The 20,544-nt window shown below is 43.8% G+C and overlaps 1 protein-coding gene across 1 annotated transcript; it reads left to right on the top strand.

Annotated features, from left to right (window-relative positions):
- Window positions 1-610: 610 nt before the first annotated feature.
- LOC136636426 (MLX-interacting protein-like) lies at window positions 611-19,648 on the top strand. The gene is made up of 17 exons (XM_066611478.1): window positions 611-1,187; window positions 8,705-8,811; window positions 9,136-9,218; window positions 9,320-9,409; window positions 9,873-9,914; window positions 10,310-10,463; window positions 10,700-10,795; window positions 13,106-13,143; window positions 13,422-13,875; window positions 15,592-15,635; window positions 15,829-15,931; window positions 16,047-16,123; window positions 16,229-16,345; window positions 16,477-16,604; window positions 16,821-16,944; window positions 17,108-17,237; window positions 17,745-19,648. The coding sequence occupies exons 1-17, from the start codon at window positions 796-798 to the stop codon at window positions 17,864-17,866; spliced, it is 2,301 nt and encodes a 766-aa protein (XP_066467575.1). The 5' UTR covers window positions 611-795; the 3' UTR covers window positions 17,867-19,648.
- Window positions 19,649-20,544: the final 896 nt, after the last annotated feature.

A 20,544-nucleotide genomic window follows, 5' to 3' on the forward strand; every position in this document is an offset into this window, starting at 1 on the left:
AGTGTTAATAAAATTTGTTAATAATAATAAAAATGAGAACTTGCAATAAAAACACACACCAATTTCTGCCTTTCAAATCATGAAATCTGTGAAAAAAAATAGAATCATTTTCAAACACTCCCGAACAGTGTTTCTCAAACTGTGGGTCGGGACCCACTAGGTGGGTTGTGAGCCAATTTCAGGTGGGTCCCCATTCATTTCAATATTTTATTTTTAATATAGTAGACTTGATACTCCCATGGCATAGGATTGCAGCCTAGGATTGTTAAACATTTTCCTGCTTGATGATATCACTTCCGGTCATGACATTACTTCTGGTGGGTCTTGACAGATTCTCACTCTAAAAAGTGGGTGTCAGTGCTAAAAGTTTGAGAATCACTGCCCTAACCTGCAACTGGCAGCATCAGAAGGAAAACTACATTTGCCAGCATTCCTTCTGCCGCGGAGCACTGTGGGATCTGTAGTCCTATTTTTCCTCACCCAAACAATGCCGCCATCTCATGGCTAGGAAAACACTTCCTTTTCAGAGGGAGGTTCGATGACGGAAGGAAGTCAGAGGCAGAACTACTACACCCATCGTGCATCGCGGCGGGGAGGGTTTGGTGGACGCATGCGCAGAAGTCTTTTGCCTTGTCGCTATGGGACCTTGGAGTGGGGCCGGTGTGTGGACGGGGCTCGGGTAGGCTTCGGTCCTTCCGGTTCTGTCGCGGTGGGCGCTGTGCTTCCGGGTCCCGTGGACTGGCGCTGGGGTGGTGTTGCCATGGTGACAGCCGCGCCGCCGCGGGCCTGCTAGGGATGCTGCGGGAGGCGGCGGCGGGGCCTGCGCTCGGGGGGATGTCGCGCCCTCAGATCATCCATAGCGGCCACTTCATGGTGTCGGAGCCCCACGCTGACCCGGACCCAGACCCGGACCCCGACCCCGACTCCGAGGCGGCGGTGCCGGCGGCGGCGGCGCTGAGCTCGGCAGGTCCGGTCGCTTCTCGCCTGCCGGGGCCGGCGAGGAGGGCCGGCGGCGCTGCGGGGAAGGCCGAGGAGGGGGCCCCGCATGGCTCCGGGGCGGCCTACGACTTCGACACGGTGACCGAGGGCACGTGCCAGATCTACCGCTACGGCCCGCGAAGCAGCGCGGCCCTGAACATCGACGCCTCCCTCACCAGGCTCTTCGAGTGCATGACCATCGCCTACAGGTGAGGGCGAGGGCCGGCTGGCCAGGCGCGGGGGGAGAGTTACAGTGCGGGCCTTTGCAGAAGTCAGTCCCATTGGGTTCCGTGGCAGTTACTCCCAGGAAAGTGCGCTTAGGATTGCAGACTGAGAGAGATTGCACAGGCCAACACGCATTTTGCTTCCTGGGTGTTACACCAATTCCTGGGTGTATTTGGGGTGCCGATTCCAAAATCTGCTTTGCCCCATCATGTCTAGTTTTGGAGGCATGATGGCTACACCATGGCTTCCTCATGAGGAAGCTGCTTGAACCATTCACTAATGAGGCTATACTGTATCTCCAAAACTAGATGTGATTGGGCAAAACGGGTGCCATTTTTGGAATCAGCACCCCAAATGCTTTTCAAACCACCATAAAGTTTGGGGAAAAACTTCTGACCCTCAATTTTGTAGGCCTGTGTTATCACAAGTGGAAAAGGGCTACTCCATCCCACCTCTGTTATTAGGGCACATTGAACATTGCACAGCCAGCCTTGCTTGCTAGTGGCCAGGACTGTCCTTTGTGTGCCGGCTGAACCAGTTTGCATGTCAGTGTGTTGGACATTTTTAGACATCTTGTCAAAACAAAACAAGTCATTCAGAGCCTTGGAGCTGAGGTATCTAACTTCATTAAGCAAAAACCATGCTTTCCAAGCTGTCCTCGACTTCATGTGAATACCAGGAAGGGTCCCTCTGCTGCTGACATAAAAAACTCTTTTTTGTATTTCTTGCATGTGTGATGGTTAAGCCTAGATTGGTTAGAACATTACTGGCTTCTACTTCTTCTGGATTAAAAATATTCACTCATGAACACCAGTAGTGTAAGAGAGGCTTGGAGTCTTTATTTTTGTGGTGTGTGAAAACAGCAGCAAGGAACAAAGCCAGCATATCTAAGTCAAAAATACTTGAATCAGTTGAAGCCAACAAATCTGATTCTGTAGGTTATGAAAGAAACAAAACTCAGAATATAATAATAAAGCCATGAATAATTGAAGCAGTCCCTAAACTACAGTAGATATGTCTTGGTATAAGTAGAGACGTTTATGTAGCATAGGCACAAAAGTGATGGCCTGTACCACAGGCAATAGGAGTTTTTGGGACATCTGGACAGAAGCAGGATGCCTGAACATTATATTTCTGCTTGCCCTCTAACTCATTAAGCAGCATAACTACCCTAAGGCATGAGAGGAGAGGGTTACCTACATGCACTGCATACAAAATGGGCACTAAGCATGTGTGACATGCCCCTCCCCAAGATTGGCAGTCACCATTATGTTACCAGGTCATGTGGTATTTCTGCACCTGGCTGCTCAAACCTTTTCTCTGCAAATTCTCTGATTTCTTGCTTCAAGCCTTGGCCAAATTGTTCATTAGAAAGTCAAGTCCTTTGATTTTTAATCATTTCGCAGTTCTTTTTCATGTGTATAAATACATAGATCTTTTTCATGTGTATAAATACATAGAAAATGTTGATGCTCTTTTTTTCAATTATCTTCTTTCAAGTAGCAAGAGAACAATGACCTCAGCTCTTCTCCCCCCCCCCTTTCAGTTACTGCGGATAAATAATATGAAAGGGTTGTTGCAAAGTTTGCCTATAATGGTCTATTTCTGCAGTTTTCTTTCTTTTCAATGGCAGCATTATTAGACTATATAAAGCTTTATGATCGTTCATATTTTACAAACCTCCATAAACAGGGATCACAGGGCATGTTTCTCTTGCTCATAGTTTTCATCCTCCTAATGGCTTTTGTGTGTGAGCTCTTGGGGATTACTTTAATCATTTGTGTAAGGGAGGACAAATTCATTTTTTAACTGTTTCTGTCTGTGCTGCGTTTTTGGAATTCAGGTGATGAAGAAGGCATGCCATGAAGTTTTGAAATTGTCTGGCTATATATAGTTTTAGTTGTCAACATTTCTGAGACACATAAGAGAGAACAAATTGACCAATGAAATAAACTATCCTGGAGGTTATGAAATTTTCTTCTTTGGAGACTTTTAAAGAGATGCTGGATAGCAACCATCTGGAATGTTTTAAATTAGCATGCCTGAGGGCAGGAGTTGAACAAAATTAAGGGTGGAAAACCTCCAGTCCACTGACCACAGAAGGCACCCATATCTCTTGATTGCAGGTACCTCTTAGAATCCTGGGAATCAAGCTTTAATATTTTTTTTGAAGTAACTTCTGACCTGGTTGAACATGTGATAGTGTTTTTTTAAAAAAATCATCTGTTCTGATTGTCAGTGCCAAACTCTGTCCACCTCTGGTCTTAATGACTTCAAGCTCCTTTTAGCTCAACAAATAATTCAGATAGTCAATATTTACTTTATCCGGGCTCCCAATGCCAGCAGTCTCCAGGACATATTTGAAATACAGTACACAGGAGTTATGAACTGAACAGATTTATACTGCAGTCCTATATTTGTTGGAAGTAAATCCCCATTGAACTCAGTTGAGTGTGCTTCTAAGTAAACATGCTTAGTATTGTGCAGTTAATTCGCCCACAAAAATTATCTTCTAACTATGAAAACTGAAGGTTTTTCCACACAATCAAAAGGTGTCATTGGTGTACTAACCCATATTTTCCTAACTTATATATTTTGCACATGTACCAACTTTACATGTGATAGTATACACATCTGTCTTTGTACAAAAATCTGTATATATTTAAATGAATGTCCTGACTGATTCATCAACACCCAGCCCAAACCCCTGGACCTAGAAACATGAAATTCAGTGAGTATATATCTTCCATGACATAAGGACTCGCTAAGAAGGGATTTTTTGACATTCAACCCCTAAGGGGGCAAAAAGGGGTAAAATGTATTTTTACTAATTTCTCAGTATCTCTTAGGTTCAATAAGATGTCGACTTGGTTTTTGCTTACAAAGGTTACCCATATAAATGCTTAAAAACATGATTCAGGATTTCACCTTAATCAACCTCTAAAGGGGCAAATCTAAATTCAGGGGTAAATTATAGAATCCTTCCTATTACTTAGTCCTGGTTGGCTTTTTTCCCTGTGCCCCTGCCAGAGAGAGGCCTGTGGCCTACATGGCAACTGAGGCCAGGTCAGCCTTTTTAAAGTCAATATGACAAGGGGCGGTAAAGTAAAACAACAGTCATTTTAGTGTTTATTATGAACAGTAAAATGAAGTGTATTTCTGGCTCAGTGTGAAGTTCTGCTACCCCAAGATTTTGACAAGCCTTTCTCCTTGTTCTGTTGTCAGCCCTTGCTCTGCTTATCCCTGTGTTCCAGTGAGGGGAAGTTAGGGAGGGGCATTGGCTTAACAGTTATGTGGCACAGTCTAGCTTCCCTCACAGAAGGCATTGCTCTGCTTATCCCTGTGTTCCAGTAGCAAAGCATCAGTATCATGCTAGTCCTGCAAGTTTCAAACACTCCAGGAGTTTGAAAACTGCAGTAAGTCCTTGCAGGGGAAGGGAGGGAGGGAGGAAGGATCACATCACTCAGAGGGGCTGCAGCAATTGTGATGTACTCATCAGTCCCTGCAGCAACCTTCCTGGGGTACTGGGAGCCCTGCAGGAGCCACTGCAGGGCTCCCCGGGCTTCTAAAAGTGAAAGTGGAGCAATTACACTCCTCTTCCAGTTTTGGGGAGGTGGAGCAGGATTGTTCCACTTTCACTAGACGCTCACGCAGGGCTCCCCAACAGGCTGCTGCAGGGACTGGTGAGTGCATCCCAGTCCCGGCAGCCCCCCTTAGCTATGCTATCCTGGGGATTGCATCACTGCCTTCCCCCCCTGCCCCCACTTCTTAAGGGGGCAGAGGCCAGGGCCCTCAGGCTGGGGCATCACAATGCCCCAGTTTGAATACCACTGCACTAGTCTCTTCATAGGAAAAGATATGATAAAGTGGTCAAGAAAATACTGATAAGGCATTTTAATTTGAAGGCTGTTGGTCACTTTCTTTCTATTGGGCAATTTTCTGCTTCATAGTGGAGGGAATAGAATGGCTATGGCATAAGATTTCTGCATGGGAAGGAGAAGCTGACCCCTCACTCCATATCTAAAGCTTGGAGGTACTGGGTGTCTGCTTGTAGTAAGTGAATGTTTTTCCAAAGTCAGGAAGGAATAATGAGAAACATCCAGTTACTTCTTCCTGCCCGGTATATGCAGGTTGCCCCATGTATCTTACAGCCCAATCCTTTGCATTTTTACTCAGATGTAAGTCCCGTTAGTGCCAATGGGGCCTACTCCCAGGAAAGTGTGGATAGGACTGGGCTGTGAATCTGGTTTATTGGGGAAACAACAACAAGAATATAGTTAAACAACTGACCACATTAATCTGTTTAAAGCAACAGCAGTAATATAGCCTCTAATAACAGCAATCTGAACAAACCTGCTGAACTACTATAGTCTTCTCTCCCCACCTAAGGATAAGCAATGAAGTAGCCAGATGGACTTTTCTTGTCTGGAGAATGTTCCAAATTTGGAGCACCATGACAGAAAAAGCCCCATTTCCAGTACCCCTCCACCACACCTCAGTCTGTGTCAGGACCTAAAGAACCTCAGAATGAAGTTCTCAGTTAGGTTCTTATGTGTAGAAGTAATTTTGGAGGGTACTTGGGTCGCCAGCCATTTAAGGTCAAAGCTAGCACCTTGATCTGGAAACAAATTGGTAATAGAGGATTGGTGTTATATAGTCTGTTCTGGCTCCAGTCAAAACTCTTGAAGCTGAATCCTGAGCCAATTGAAATGGCTGTTTTCAGGGGCAACCTTGTATATAGAGTATATTACAGTACTGTAACCTAGAGGACTACAGCATGAATGACTGAGATCAAGTCCAGTTTTTCAAAATGGCACAGTTGGAGCATGGCCAACCTGGAAAAAGGCACCTGGCATCACCAGTATCTAGGAGCTGGACCAGATCTAATCTGGGACCACCCGCAAGCTGCATACCTACTGCTTCAAGGGGAGTGCAACCCTCACCAAGACATAATATACACCTACTGCAGATCAAATGTTGACTTGTACTACATTTTGTGTAATGACTCTCTCACTACATTATGTTTTATGATGTGTCTTTTTGGACCAAGTATGAAAAAACATTCATATGCTTGCTTGAAACAAGATATTCCTTAAGGAGTATAACACCCTCCCTAATTTGCAGGGCTCCAATCAAGCTGTTGCTTGCTTAGAAAAAAATAAACCCTGTCAGTCTTATGTGACATGCAGTTTAGAACTTAGCATTAGTTTTGTGAGAGTTCAATTTAACATACTGTTTTGCCAGCTTCCCAGTTCAAGCTCCATCTGGAGAATTATTCCCACTTTAAGCTAATTAGCTCCCCTTCTTTCCTCAAAAATGACCCTAGTTCTTTCTTGCAGCACTGCTGGACCCCACCACCAGGGTAACTTGCCTGTTCCACCTGCAGAGGCCCTCCTTTCTCCCCTCTCCTGCTAGCAGCTCCTGCCAACAGTTGGTCCTCTGCAGGTCTTGGACATGGCAGCCAAACACCAATCTCAGTGCCTCTAGTAGTCTGTTCAAGCAGTCTCCTAAGTCCATTCACATCTGTCCATCAGTTCCTCAATACACTCTCCTTCCTAAAGCTTTCCTCCTTCTACCACCCACACCAAACTCTCCCTTTATCAGGTGCTTTTATGCTGGAGGGCCCTATTGCCTTCAAGTGGCTGCAGCTGTGCAGCACACCCTTTGCTGAATACCCAGGCCTTACCGTTAAAGGGGCCACTGCTGACACCACATCCTACTTCCTCACCAGATCTTCCTCAATTCCAATACACAGACTCCTAAGCTCTCTGGGACAAGCTGCCAGTGTCCTTGCCCCCAGTCAGTCTGATGTAGACATTACAGTAGTTCATACTGACAAGGCATCACTGTACAACACTATGCATCAGGCTTGTGCCTGACCTGTTAGCTTGTGCCTGACCTGACCTTGGCATTGTTCATTTTGTCTCAGGCTAGAATAATTTTGAGCAAACTGCTTTTGGGGAAAGAAGCATAGGTGTTCACTTGCCCCTTTTTGTTTCTCATCTTTTTGCTCACTGAAGCTGCTACCAGGTTTGAAGTACTGTAGACTGGAGTGCAAGAGGGCAGTCAAAGAATGTACTGCATTGCATTTGGCAAGTGGGTTCGCATGGGAGTTGTCAGTACTCATTCACGTGGACCTCAGAAGGGCAGCAGTGTAACTTGTATTGCTATTGATTAGAGAGGGACAGTGAGTGATATGCAAACTGCTAGTGTCTAGTTGTACTTCTTGGGGACTTTTGGCTGGCCTTTTATCTTTGCTAGGTATGTACTTTGGGTTTAATGATTTCTGATGTTGAGATTGTGGATGAAAAATGTTACATAAGTTTAATGCATAGACGAGGCAAAGGGCTTTTGATTTGTTTGTGTGTGTGTTTTTTAAACAATAATGGGAATAAATCATTAAGAATCTTTCTTGTAAGAAAAAATCATTCAAATTACTTAAATCAAGACTATATTTCATTTTGAAGTCATCTATATATTACTAGTGGCAAGACCACATATTTACATATGTTTAAATTAGACACATAGCATATTTCTACAGAATAACTGACTTCAGCTATTTGCCCAGCACTACCTATCATACCTGGGTTTCTGCAGCTTTAATTAATTGTTGTACTTGTGTTAAGAGTGGGAGCATTTCCTGATCCTGCCATCTAAACCCAGGACTGTTTGTGATAACGCTGACATGGAATTCTATATAGAAATTGGTTTCTGACACATAATTTTGAAAAACAAACTTTTGTCCTTTGTGTTTAGAGATACATCAGACAAACAAAAGAAAGACCATTTACACAGAATGCTATCTTGTCTTGGAGTAGAGTTCCTGTGATGGCTGTAGTTTCTTGTTCTTTTTCATAGTCTCTAGTTGTGTTTTCCTACCTTTACCATCTCTTGTATATAAGTAATAATAAATAAATAATATCTATATGACACATTTCAATACAAAAGTCCACAAAGCCGTTTACATAGCTAAAGGAATGAGAAAATGGTTTTCTGTCCCAAGGGGGGGGTCATAATTTTAAAAGAAACACAAAAGAGTCAGCACAACAACCTCTGAGGGAAATTATGCTAGGTGAAATAGGGACAGTTGCTCCCCTTCCATTCTACATCTAAGACAGCCCCTCTTTGCCTTGTTAGCAAGGGTTAATCCATATCCATCTGACTTTCCTAAAATCCAAAGCATGTGTGTGGGAAAGCATATGTGTTCTCCCAATCCTCCAATATCAAGTTCAGAATAATGCAAACAAATGGAGGCAATCTGTGTAAATAGTGAACAATTCCATATACTTTGCTAGTTTGTTTTGAGTAAAGTGTTATTCCTCCCCCTTTTTTCTGGCACTTAATGAGAACAGGTTGGGCTTGTTGGAGAGATGCTTTTACCTTTTGTGCTTCAGGTTCTCATATTTTCTTTGGGTTCATTACTTGATGAAGTTTTTCTTTGAAAATAAGAGATAGTGCTTATAACCTCTTCTGTTTGTCCCTGCCGCATCTTCATTTGTAGTGGGAAAATTGTCTCTCCCAAATGGAAAACCTTCAAGGGACTGAAGCTGCTCCAGCGTGACAAGATTCGGCTCAATAATGCCATCTGGAGGGCCTGGTATCTACAATGTGAGTAACTTGAAGCAAGGAAAAGGCAGTTTGACTTAATATGGGGCATTCCAAAAGGGGGCTCTTCTGCAAGGAAGCCACAGTTTAGTGGCTCCTTGGATTTTAAACATAATCTTACATAAGGACTTTAAACAAAATTTTACACTGTCAAAATTGCATACTTAATTACTTACAGATGTAAAGCTCTTGGTCTGTCACTTAAGGGATACTGAAATTGGAATAGCTCAGAGGGTGATTCCAGTCAATTGGCATCTTTGCCCTTCATTTGGGTCTACCTGAAGCTGCTCTGGAGTTCACCACGCTTCCTTTTTGCTCTGGCCATAGATGTGGAGAAGCGGCAGAACCCTGTGTGCAATTTTGTGACTCCACTGGAGTGCAGTGATATAGATGAGCATCGCAAACCTGAGGTAAGCAGAGGCTACCCACGAGCTTCTCTGCCTAACAGAGAGACCATATATACCTCTTTATCCCTTTCTGAGGCATCCATTGCTGCACCTTTATTTTGCAGGCTGTTATCATGGAAGGAAAGTACTGGAAGCGCCAAATGGGGGTTGTCAGTAGGGAATATCGCAAATGGAGGATGTTCTTTTATACTCAGGTAAATTTCTTCACAACCAAAATTCATTGTGTATAGCTCTCCTTGCACAGCATTTTTCACCCAAGTTGTTTCCTTGTGCTTGATTCTTGTTAGTGTCAGCCAGGGAAGTCTGGTCTCTGCATTCAGAGAGACCTTGGGACCGTTAGATCCTCACAAAAAGGTGACTTCTCTAGACTCGTCTTGCTGTCACAGCACCAAAGTACCCTGGAACTGGTGATCATGAGGCAATCTAGTACTGGAATTACTAGATTAGAAGTAATAAAAGATTATTTTTCTGTGCAGTTTTGACAAATGCCTCAGTCAACAAACCCATTTCCCCAACTGCTATAATGCATTCTCTTCTTCTCACCTGCACAAACACACAGTGATCACAGTGTGATGGCTAACTGTGTGATGGTGTGTAATGGCTAGCTTTACTCCAGCTAAATAATTGTAACTCTGTGAAATGTGTGTTTTGTTTTAGGTCCAAAAGTTGATGGATAAACCTGCTTGTGGTCCTGCTCAGGTGCTGTTTTTGATGTTTCATTTAGCCATGGTCCTATATTGCGCCTTAGAGCAGTGGTTCCCAACCTGGGTTACATGTTCCCCAATGGGTACTTGCCAGGGCCTTTAAGGGTACTTGAAAAAGAATTGAGAGTAATGGTGGGAAAAGGCAGGTCTGTATTAGAATGCCTTGTGGGGCTAATATGAGGGGTACAATTTATGGAAATAGGCTGTCAAGGGGTATGCAAGTTTAAAAAAAATGTTGGGAACCACTGCCTTGGAGATTCCTCTCTGCCTTTGGTAGAGACTGGAACTGGAACAACTTGGAGGTTGTCTGCAGCCTCTTAGCATTCCTGCTGTTCTTTTGAGTTTTCCCAAAGCTTTACTGGAGCTCATAGCTCTTTCTCCCCTGGACAGGAAGTAGCCGATGTTGCTCAAGGGGTAGAACAGAGCAGTGAAACAGCAGGTGGAAGCCCCATGGAGCTGGACCCCTTGAGTGATCTGGATGCACTTCTGGACACCATCTTCTCCAGTCGCAACCTTTATGGTGGTCCCAACCTACGTAACCTTGGTGAGAGATCCTGTTGTTTGTCCTTTCGATCCACTCTTATATCTTTCACTCTTTACCTTCCAAGAAATGTATTTTTTACTCTGCCTCAGGGACTTGTTGTGGTGCACAGTAGTACAGAGTCTTTCAGTTATCCCCATATGTAAGAGCTAGTCTCTGGATTATGAGGTTAATGACAATCTTTTGCTTTGGAACAGAATAGCCAGTGTATAATATCTATTACAATTTTGTGCCCCCAGCTCACCAGGGCAATGCAGATATGATCCAGCCTACCCTGACACAACTGCATCCTATCTTTGGAGAGGAGTTCATGGATACCTTGGACCCCATTCATGGTAATATCAGAACATATGCATCTCCTGAAGGATTCTCCATGGTTTCCTAAATCCTGAATTCTTAAAATGAAGTTTCTAACTCAGAGAAAATATGATAAGCATATCATCATGACGTAAAAATCAAATAAAAAGAATATCTGGCTTCTTATCAAAGATCAGGGTTTGTCACCACCTGAAATGCTAACCTGTGACTTCAGTTAATTATCTGGATCACCTAAGCTGGCAGGAAGATGGGTCTGTTGAGAGGGGATGGAGTGCAATTTCCAGCTTGCCATTGTTTGAAAATTCTAGTTCATACAGGGCCAAAGTAGCATCTTGCTAAGCAAATACTTTGTGCCCTGCTTGAGCTCTGTTGGGATGCAGACAAATTTATATTCGTTAAATTAGTCACCTTGCATGCAAAATTTTTTTCTTGTTGACAATTCATATATTTGTGTGTAAAGATTTTTCATAGATGGATCTTGGAAAATAAACATTTTAACATAATTTTTAAACCTTGTATAATAGATTTTTATGTAACTTGCGGTTAGAGCAGATAGATATGCAGGTAAATATTGTGATATGTTTGACAATAGCTGTTGTTGGAAGACAGATCCCTCTCCCTGTCTTGCTCTAACCAGGCATCCATATTTTCTCTTGGGTGAAGTTGTACTGTGCACATCAGCACCAGTACTCCTATAGCTGAGTCATTCTCTCTTTCTTACTCCTTTCTTTTCTTTTCTTTTTGTTCTCTCTCTCTTCCTTGCCTGAACCTTAACAGGCAGTCAGTCTGGCTAACTCTTCCTCCATCTGTCATGGTCTCCAGTGGTTCAGGCTCGGTTCTTGTGCCACTTCTACTCCTTCGGAGTCCTTCATTCTCCTCTTAACTTTCCCAACAAATGCTTCCAGGAAAGGTAACCAGAACAGCTGTTGCTTCTTCACTCCATAATACTTAGCCTGTATTCTAGAGCCTAATGCAGTCCCTGTTGTCCACAACAGGCAGAGCTGCAGCATACTGAAACTGTTGTAAATACTTAACAGCCCAATCCTAACCTGTGCCAACATAGCCAGGCCACATGGCCTGCATTGCATCCAGCCAGGTTGAAGGCAGCTGGAGGTCTCCTTGGGTTAAGGGGGTATATTTCATCTTATGCTGAGTAATTCCCAGCTAACCCTCTGGGGATTCTTGGATCCATGCTAGTCTTCTTTGATCAAATTTGGGAAGCCCCATGTAAGGTTGCCTGGCTTAGGAAGGGAGTTCAGATGCGGTAGAGGAGGCCTCCGCCGATCCCACCCACCTTTCAGGCAGGCCGCTGCAGGTTGCTGGACCGGGGCTGCTGGCTTATGAGTAGTTGCATACAAGCTTTACAGCACATTTGCGACACTGAGTCATCGCAGGGCTGGCTGTGCCAGCTCAGGCAGGAGATAGATTACACTGTTAGATTAGGAAAGCTATAAATCGGACTGTCCACCTTCTCATTTTAAAAACAGAGCAACTACATTAGTAATGTCATAATTTCGGCACCAAATGAGTTTGGATGAAAACTAGATACCCTTTGAATTTCTAGTGTCAAATCTGGTGACTATTTTAAGGTTTTGATAACTTGTATTCTACAACCCTACATATCTATACTGTGCACACTGTTCTTTGCTCATTTGCTCTCCAGTATCCCTGTATTCTAATCTGACTGGAAAAGATCCTGCAAATATCCTGCCAATGTCCTTTTTATCAAAACCCAGTGTCACCCATTTCACATGAAGATTAGGCAGATTAACCCATTTCTGCCCAGCCCACAGGTGTACACATTTGATCCCTGTTGTATAGATGCAACATGGGCAGAAATGGCTTTCTTGGATGGAGCTGGATTTACAAATTCTTGTTTGTAGCACTTGGTGGTGTCAATTATTTGTGAAGGCATGGAATTCCCACCTGCTCTACTTGTGTTTCCCTGCTCAGTCCATTATTTTGAAATCTCTTGAATCTAATTTTTCTTCCCTCTCCCATTCCCGTCTCTCTGTTGTTCTGATCCCTTGAATGAGATAAAATCCTGCTGATTCCTTGTTTAATAAGTTTACACCAGACTGTTTTTCACCTGTGAATACTTTCAAAGTAGTTTACATTTAAAAACCTAAAAATCAAAACAGCAAACAAAAGTAGAAACAAAACACTGCAGCAACAAGAAGTCAGGCAAGCAGTTCTGTTCAGACCAAGAGCCTGACAAAACAAAATCCTTTCAGAGTCATCTGCTAGTTTTCTTCTCTTGCTCCTTTTTTTTTCTCTGCCTCACTAAGCCATGTACCTTTTTAATGTTTCCATCTTTCCTTTCACAGACTTCATCTCTACTTCTCGTTCCCAGCCTACAGTCCAGGTAAAGCTTAGCACTTTATCTAATAGCATGCTCTTGACCTTCTCCAGCCCAATATATGCAGCAAACAGTGGTCAGTGCTTGCCTTTGAATCAAAATTGCTTCCTTTTAGCTTCACAAAGTGCTGGGCGGGGGAGTTCTTACAATTTGATTTCCTGCAAGGATGGTTTGTGTTTATGTGATAATTCCAGTGCAGCCTGCTCCAGTTATTTGCAAGCCTGAGCTATGTTTTGCCCTTGCTAAGAACTGTATGTGACTTGCTCCCCCTTTTTCTATTCTAGGCCTCTACACTGCTGACAGATGCTACTCCCTTGGGCCAATGTGACCCAGATATGTCCTCCATTGCCACTAACAGCAAGGAACTCCCATCACCTGGAGGCTCTGTCATCCCTATTCCCATCTCCCTGGATGTGGAGCCACCTTTACCTCTCAATGGACAGCAGACCTTCTTGCCATTCTTTCCTACATCCCCTTTGAGGATCAGCCCTCCACCTGCCCCTCCCATCTTGCATATTCCTCCTCAGACTACCTTGGTCTTCTCTGTCATCACTCACACAGGATCAGAAAGAAACTCACCATCACCATCCAGGTCTGGAGGCACCTTTGCTGTGCCAACCTCTGCTCCCCCAGCTAAGGATGGGAGAGGCAGACAACTGCAAAGAATTGCTCCAGCACCTTCTGCTAGTCATCAGCCAGCACCTCCCAGCACCTCTCTTGCCCAACTGTTTACTGCTGGTATGTATTTGTCAGCATGGGTGAAACAGAACAGTGGTGACATAGATCATGCATGACTTACTGTAACTATCTGAGCATGACCAGCTCTGCTAGCCTTGGGGGAATTAAGGAAGTTTTTTTTTTAGTTTTGTGAATTTCATTAGGACAAATTTGTGGAATTTCTCATTTAAGTAGCATGATTAATTGTTAGCATGTTTCAACTAATTCACATGTATGATGTTAAATTCATGTCTAAATACTCAGTTTTAGATTAAAAAAAACTTTCCTGTGCAAGAAAAATGAAAATAAGTTTTGATTTTCATGGTGTGGGAATCTTCAATTTTGTGTTGTTGCAAAGCTCAATGAATAGGGCTTAATCTTCCATGTACTGTGTGGCAACTCCTGCATTGCCTTCAGTGGATTTGGACACAGGTTGTGTCTATTGTCTTGTATGCTCCTCGAATCATCTGGTGGGCTACTGTGATATACAGGAAGCTGGACTAGATGGGCCTTTGGCCTGATCCAGCAGGGCTGTTCTTATGTTCTTAAGGTGTGCAGAAACAGCTATATACTGACTAATAGGATATGCTGATATAGCTGGGAGAATGTCCTTGGAGGGTCTGGGCCAGTGACATCTACGACTAGTCCACAGAATAACATAAGAATTCAGTTTGTTAGAGGTGTCAAAGCAAAAGATTCATCCCAAAGAACACACCCAAATCTAGATTTAGGACCTTCATGTATACATCACGGCATGTACACTTACCCTGGTGGGATTTCTGCTCACGGAATGACAGTGCCCCAACCCTACTCTTGTATCTCACCGTGGGCTGTTTTCCTCACGTTTCAAGAGTGGCTTTGCATGTTGTTGCAATGCATGTGGAATGCTGCTTGGGAAAGACAAGAAGCATTTCTCCTTTGCCCCAAAATACCTACTTCTGTGTCGAACTTGCATCTCTGGATTGTGATTTAAGCTTGCTGTCAATTTGATGGAAGACACAGACTCATCTATCTTAATAAAGCCTAACCACAAATGTCAATGTTTTTCTCAAATACTGAAGAGCTGAAGAAAAAAATGCTTTGCTCTGTAACTAGAGTGAAATAAAATTCTGATGCAAGGCTCATTTCTACTTTAACTGGCTTTTTCATAGCTTTTAACATTTTTTCCTCTTTTACTGCATTGAATCACAGAGTGGATGTAGCCTTACCTGACATCATGCAGAATTGCTGTGCTATTTGCAGTTGCTGGTGGTATAGATGCACCTTCTTCTAATGAAAAGGGCTGAAACTGCCTTACAGAACTTCCCTCTTTATCCTATTTCTGTGCAACTATTAAAGACACAGAAGGGTTATCCTCTATATCTGGCAGTTGTAAGTGGGCACCACGGAGTAATTGGACGGGGATTCTCTGTTACAAGGATGTTCATTAGCTGCTGCATTGGGTAAAGATGCCACACATCAAATAGAGAACCTTGACAGGAGCTATATTCCCAGTTACTGTAGGTAAGATTTCATAGCTAGAGCAGTGGGGTCCTTTAGGCTGATTTATCTAAATTAAAGTAGTTCTGTCCATTCTAAAATGTAATCTAGCCACGAGCAGTTACATCCATCCCTATGTGATTACAGTGAACAGGAGAGCTTGTTCCTTGGTTAGGCTCTTGAGCACAACAGAGGGGAAGTGCCTAGAGACTGAGAATGAAAGAAAAAGAAAGAACTCTCTCCATCTTTCATCCCCAGGTCCTGCCCCACTGCCCCTCACTACAGTCACGAACTCTGCACAGGTAAGAAAGCGCTCCTCTGCCATTTAGGGGAAAGGATAGGACTGAGCACCTGGGCTCTGCCACCTGCCACACATCCTCTCTGTTGGGAGGCCTCAAATATATGGTCTTATTTCTGCCTACTTGTATTGATAGACAGTGACTCTTCATGTTCTTACCTGGCTCCCTGTATAATAATGTTTGTTCTTTCCCACAGATGGGTGGCACCTCAAAGCTCCCTGCTATTGCCAGACCAAGTTCAGTCTCTGCAACAGAGAAATCTCAGCTCCCTGTCTCTGTTCTTTCTTCCTTTGTCACCGGTAAGCATGCTAGGGAGACTGTGGCGCTGCTTGGCATCTTTTCTTGGCAACATCTTACCTGCATTCACTGGATTAGTCCATACATGATGTGGCGTGCGTGTTGGGATTCTTCCAGGTGTCAAAAGCAAGAAGAGAGCTGAGGACAAGACTCTTTGTAACAGCCAAGAAATGGACAAACACCACACTGCCAAGGTAGAAAGACCCATGTCCTCTTTAAAAAATGCAGCAGATGGGTCAGGTGCACAGCTGGAAGTTTAACTGGGGTCTGAATTTTTGTGACTTGATTGGCCTTTTTAGGGAAACCGTCGATCAACTTTTACCTCTACTGACCACACCCGGCGCTTGGTCATCAGCTCCGGCTTCAACACTCTTGCCAGTCTGGTGCTGCCAGGGTCTGATCAGAACAGTGCTAAGGTACGTGCCACTTCTGCGTAGCAGAGGGGTTCATCTTCTCTGCCACTTGTCTTGCCATCCCAATTATCACTGGATCCATTCCTGCTCACTTCTTTCTTCTGTGCCATCTTGTATGTCTGCTCCACCCTCAGCTCAGCAAAGCGATGCTTCTGCAGAAGAGTGTCGCATATGTGGGGCGATTACAGCAGGAGCGTCGTCAAGCTCAGGAGACAGCAGAAAGACTGCGCAGCGAAATTGAAGAGCTGAGCACTGCCATTCAGTAAGTTGAGATGTGGGCTGAGGTGACTGAGAGTTTTCATTGGATCAGATGAACAATGCAATCCTATACATGTTTATTCAGAAGTTCCATTGTATTAATTGGGGCTTACTCTCAGGTAAGTGTCTGTGGAAGTGCAGCCTAAGGGGGAACACAAGGCATATGATGTGAGGAGACCTTGTATGCATGGGTTGGGCCTGTTTTGTTTGTATCTTGCAGTGAGTTCCAGAGCCAGCTTCCAGCCAGTGGAGCTCCTGCATTACCACCACAGTCAGATCAGGCTTCTCAGCTCTATGAAGAGTATGTGCGCCAGCGCACCCTGGAGAATTGGCGCTTCTGGCTTGTATCCTCCAGCAACTAGGGGCAGAACAACTTGATGGGGTGGGGTGTGCTAAGGTGCAGCAAAGAGAGCAAGGGGACAGACTGTCTTGAGGCTGCAGAAATGCTGTGCCAAGTCATAGTGGGGGGACTTTGCTGTGTAGGCTCCTTAACCTTTTAATCTGCAGTTCAGCAGAGTGATCAAGCCACTCTTTGACAGCTACACCCGGACAGTCAGTACAGGCAATACCAAGGAATTCTGCCAGTCAGTGATGAGCTGGTTGGAGCAGCATTGCTCCCTGCCCATCTTGCGCCCTGGTATGGATCAAGGAGAAAAATGGGAGCAGTTTTCCCTCGCAAATCCCATAATGATCTTTGTGTTCCTTCTGCTTCAAAAGCCAACATATGGACTGTGTACAATTTTCCATTCATCCATTCTCTTCGGGCCAAATTTTAGTTGTGTTGTGTGCATTAGTCACACATGGCTAAAGATTTGTCTGGGGAACAAAACTAGCACACCAGTGAGGAAATGAAGATGGAATTCAAATAATGTGACTCCCAGTGCTCTTCTCTGCCCTTTTATTTATAGACTAATTTCCCAGCACTCCATCCTCGCCCTGTCTTGAATTTTTCTGGGATCTTGCCTTTAAAGCAAGATCCAGATGTGACTGGGTTACCTGGTTGGGTTGTTTTTTGCCTGGAACATCCAGTTGTTGTGAACAACTTTCTGTTCACTGCTTTATCTTTTCAGGACTTACCCAGATCCTCTTTCTAGGCATAGTTACTGACTTTGGTTGCTAACTTTTTTGCTTTCTTTTGCCACAGCTATTTCTGGCTCCCTCCTGGAGCTCAGCAAGATCACATCGATACTGACTCAGCCATCCCGGTTACCTGAACAAGCTCTACAAGCTGTCTCTTGCCCACCGCACAACAAAGGCAATAAATAATTAGGATGAGCATTTGAACCAGAAGCACATGGACACCTTCACACTGCCCTAGAGGCTGCAGGAGGACCAACAACAGGGATTTAACTCAGGACTTCCTTTGTCATACTTTTAAGAACACTAGCTGATATCGACAGTATTGGGATCAAGAGTTCCAGAGAATGAAATTGCTTGCTCTTTGGTGCTGGCCACCTCTTCTTTTTCAGAACACAGTGTGGACTTCAGGCCATTGGATGGGAGATACAGAGGCACACAGCAAGGTAGAGAGCCACAATGTGCGTTCAGTCCCCAGAACTGGGATGCTAGTCATGTTCTCAGCCTCTCTGAGGGGGAACTGGGGAGGTGGGCTGTAAAATGATGCATGTAACCTCCCTTTCCTGTGGCTTCCCACTAGAGGGCAGTGAAGTAGCACCTATGGACCCTCTTAGTGTTGGCTTTTCACTTTACAACACATGGTGTTGTACAATATCCTGGTGATTTGAACTTTGATGGCCAACCCTGCTGTGATGGATGCTATTGCTTCACAACAATCCACTCATGGCTTGAGCAATCTCCCCTGTGTGCTATAGGCTGGTGCTGCATTCTACCTATGTGACCATATTCACAGACATTTCTATAGATGTAGGAAATGTAATGACTGTGGGCCCAATCCTATCCAATTTTCCACTGCTGGTGTAGTTGTGCCAGTGGAGTGTACGCTGTATCCTGTGGTGGAGGGGCAATCACTAGAACCTTCTCAAGGTATGGGAACATGTTGCATTTACCTTTACCATGAGGTTGCATTGTGGCTACATCGGAGTTGGATAGGATTGGGCCCTGTGACAGCTTTCCATCATTCCTTTTTGAAACCAGGAATGGGCAACCAGTTGGTTCCCTAGGAGACACCACTATACATCACATCAAGCTCTGATGTCCAGATCTGCTGATTATCTTCTGCCTGGGCCCAAATATAAGATACTTGATCTTCCCAATTGAGGTGTTGTGACATCAGCTGGCCCTATCCATTTGTGCCTCCATCACTCAGGTTTTATTGTTATGAATATTCATATTCTACTTTTTAACCAGAAAGTTCACAAAGTGATTTTTGTAGCAGAATAAATGATTCTCTGCTCAAAAGGGCTGGCAGCCTAAAAAGACAGTGGTGGTGCTTCTGGTTTGCGTGCGGTTCTGCATTAGCTGAAGACAGTATCACACTACCATGGTCAGTGGGAATGTACAATGTAGCTGGTCTTTCCACTGTGTGGAAGATGGTGGGGAGGCTTACTTCAGAAGGAATGCAGTGAGGCAAACATTGCCCACCCTGGCTGTAGTTTTTGATCGCACTTTAGCTTCTTCCAGTGTTATGGGATTTCCCTGGTTCAAGATTGTCTTAAAAATGAGAGCACACATGAAGAAGGATGTTTGTTTGTTTCCTTGTTTCAAAGAGATATTCAGGAAACACTCTGAGCTTGCCTGTGTTTCTCTTCTCTTTTGTAATTTGATAGCTTCAGCTTCCTGGTATGTCACTAAAATGTGTTTGAGTAATCTTAAGTTTTTCACTGAGGTTGAGCTCATAGCTGTAGATTTACTTTTTCACTGATATACTTTGCTAAGATGATGGTTTATATATGCTATCAACAATTTCCTTTTTTAAACTTTTATGTAGAGATTTTTTTATTTTGTATTGTTGCTATTACAGGTTTTTAACATAATCAGTATAAAAGTTGTATGTTTAACTGTGACTTCAAAAACTTTGGGCTCCTAGCCTTGAATACCATGCTTTGATCACTCGTTACCAATTATGCCTTCCATCATGCTTTAAGACCATTGCTTTAAGACTAAAAAAATTTCCAGCTTTTTTCATGGTTCCTCTGAAAACAATTTGGAAGCTTCAGCTTGCTCAGAATGTAGCAGTGTGTTTCCTCTCTGGAGCTTTTCTACATTACCCCTGCACTTTACCATCTGTGACTGTGAGTATGCTTCTGGGCCCAATTCTAGCTGTTACATTTTAAAGCCCTCATGGCACATTTGATACCTAGATATTTGAAAAACTTTTCTCCCACCCATATCTATCCATGCCTCAGTGTTCTTCATCAAGGCCTTGTTTCAGGTCCTGTCTCTTAGTGACATACAGTTGTAAGGGCTTCCTCAGTGCCGTCACCTATACATAGAACACTTCCTCGGGAGGCTTGAATGGCACGATTTCTTGATGGTTTTAAAGGCCTTGTCAAGACCTACTTGTTCAGATTGGCCTTTTCTGCTTAAAAAGCCCTTTTATATAGGGGGGGAAACATGGGGGTATATGATTTCAGTATTTGTATTTGTAGCAAATACATGGAGGTATATGATTTCATGGGGGCAAATACATGGGGGTATATGATTTGTATTTGTAGCAAATACATGGGGGTATATGATTTCAGTATTTGTATTTGTAGCAAATGTCACACCGATTTTTAAAAAGGGAAGGAGGGGGGACCCGGGAAACTATAGGCCGGTTAACCTAACATCTATACCGGGTAAGATGATGGAATGCCTCATCAGAGAGAGAATCTCAAAACACAAACGAACAAGCCTTGCTGTGGGAGAGTCAGCATGGCTTCTGTAGGGGTGTCTTGCCTTACAAACCTTATAGAATTCTTTGAAAAGGTTAACAGGCATGTGGATGCAGGAGAACCCGTGAACAATATATATCTGGACTTTCA

Source organism: Tiliqua scincoides, chromosome 1 (assembly GCF_035046505.1).
Source record: "Tiliqua scincoides isolate rTilSci1 chromosome 1, rTilSci1.hap2, whole genome shotgun sequence".
NCBI lineage: Eukaryota > Metazoa > Chordata > Lepidosauria > Squamata > Scincidae > Tiliqua > Tiliqua scincoides.

Bases quoted from the DNA above. Each gene is read 5' to 3' on its own strand.
- LOC136636426 (XM_066611478.1), top strand. From the start codon at position 796: ATGCTGCGGGAGGCGGCGGCGGGGCCTGCGCTCGGGGGGATGTCGCGC. The intron at 16,124-16,228 runs GTAGAAAGACCC...TGGCCTTTTTAG, and splicing joins ACAAACACCACACTGCCAAG to GGAAACCGTCGATCAACTTT. The intron at 17,238-17,744 runs GTATGGATCAAG...CTTTTGCCACAG, and splicing joins CCTGCCCATCTTGCGCCCTG to CTATTTCTGGCTCCCTCCTG.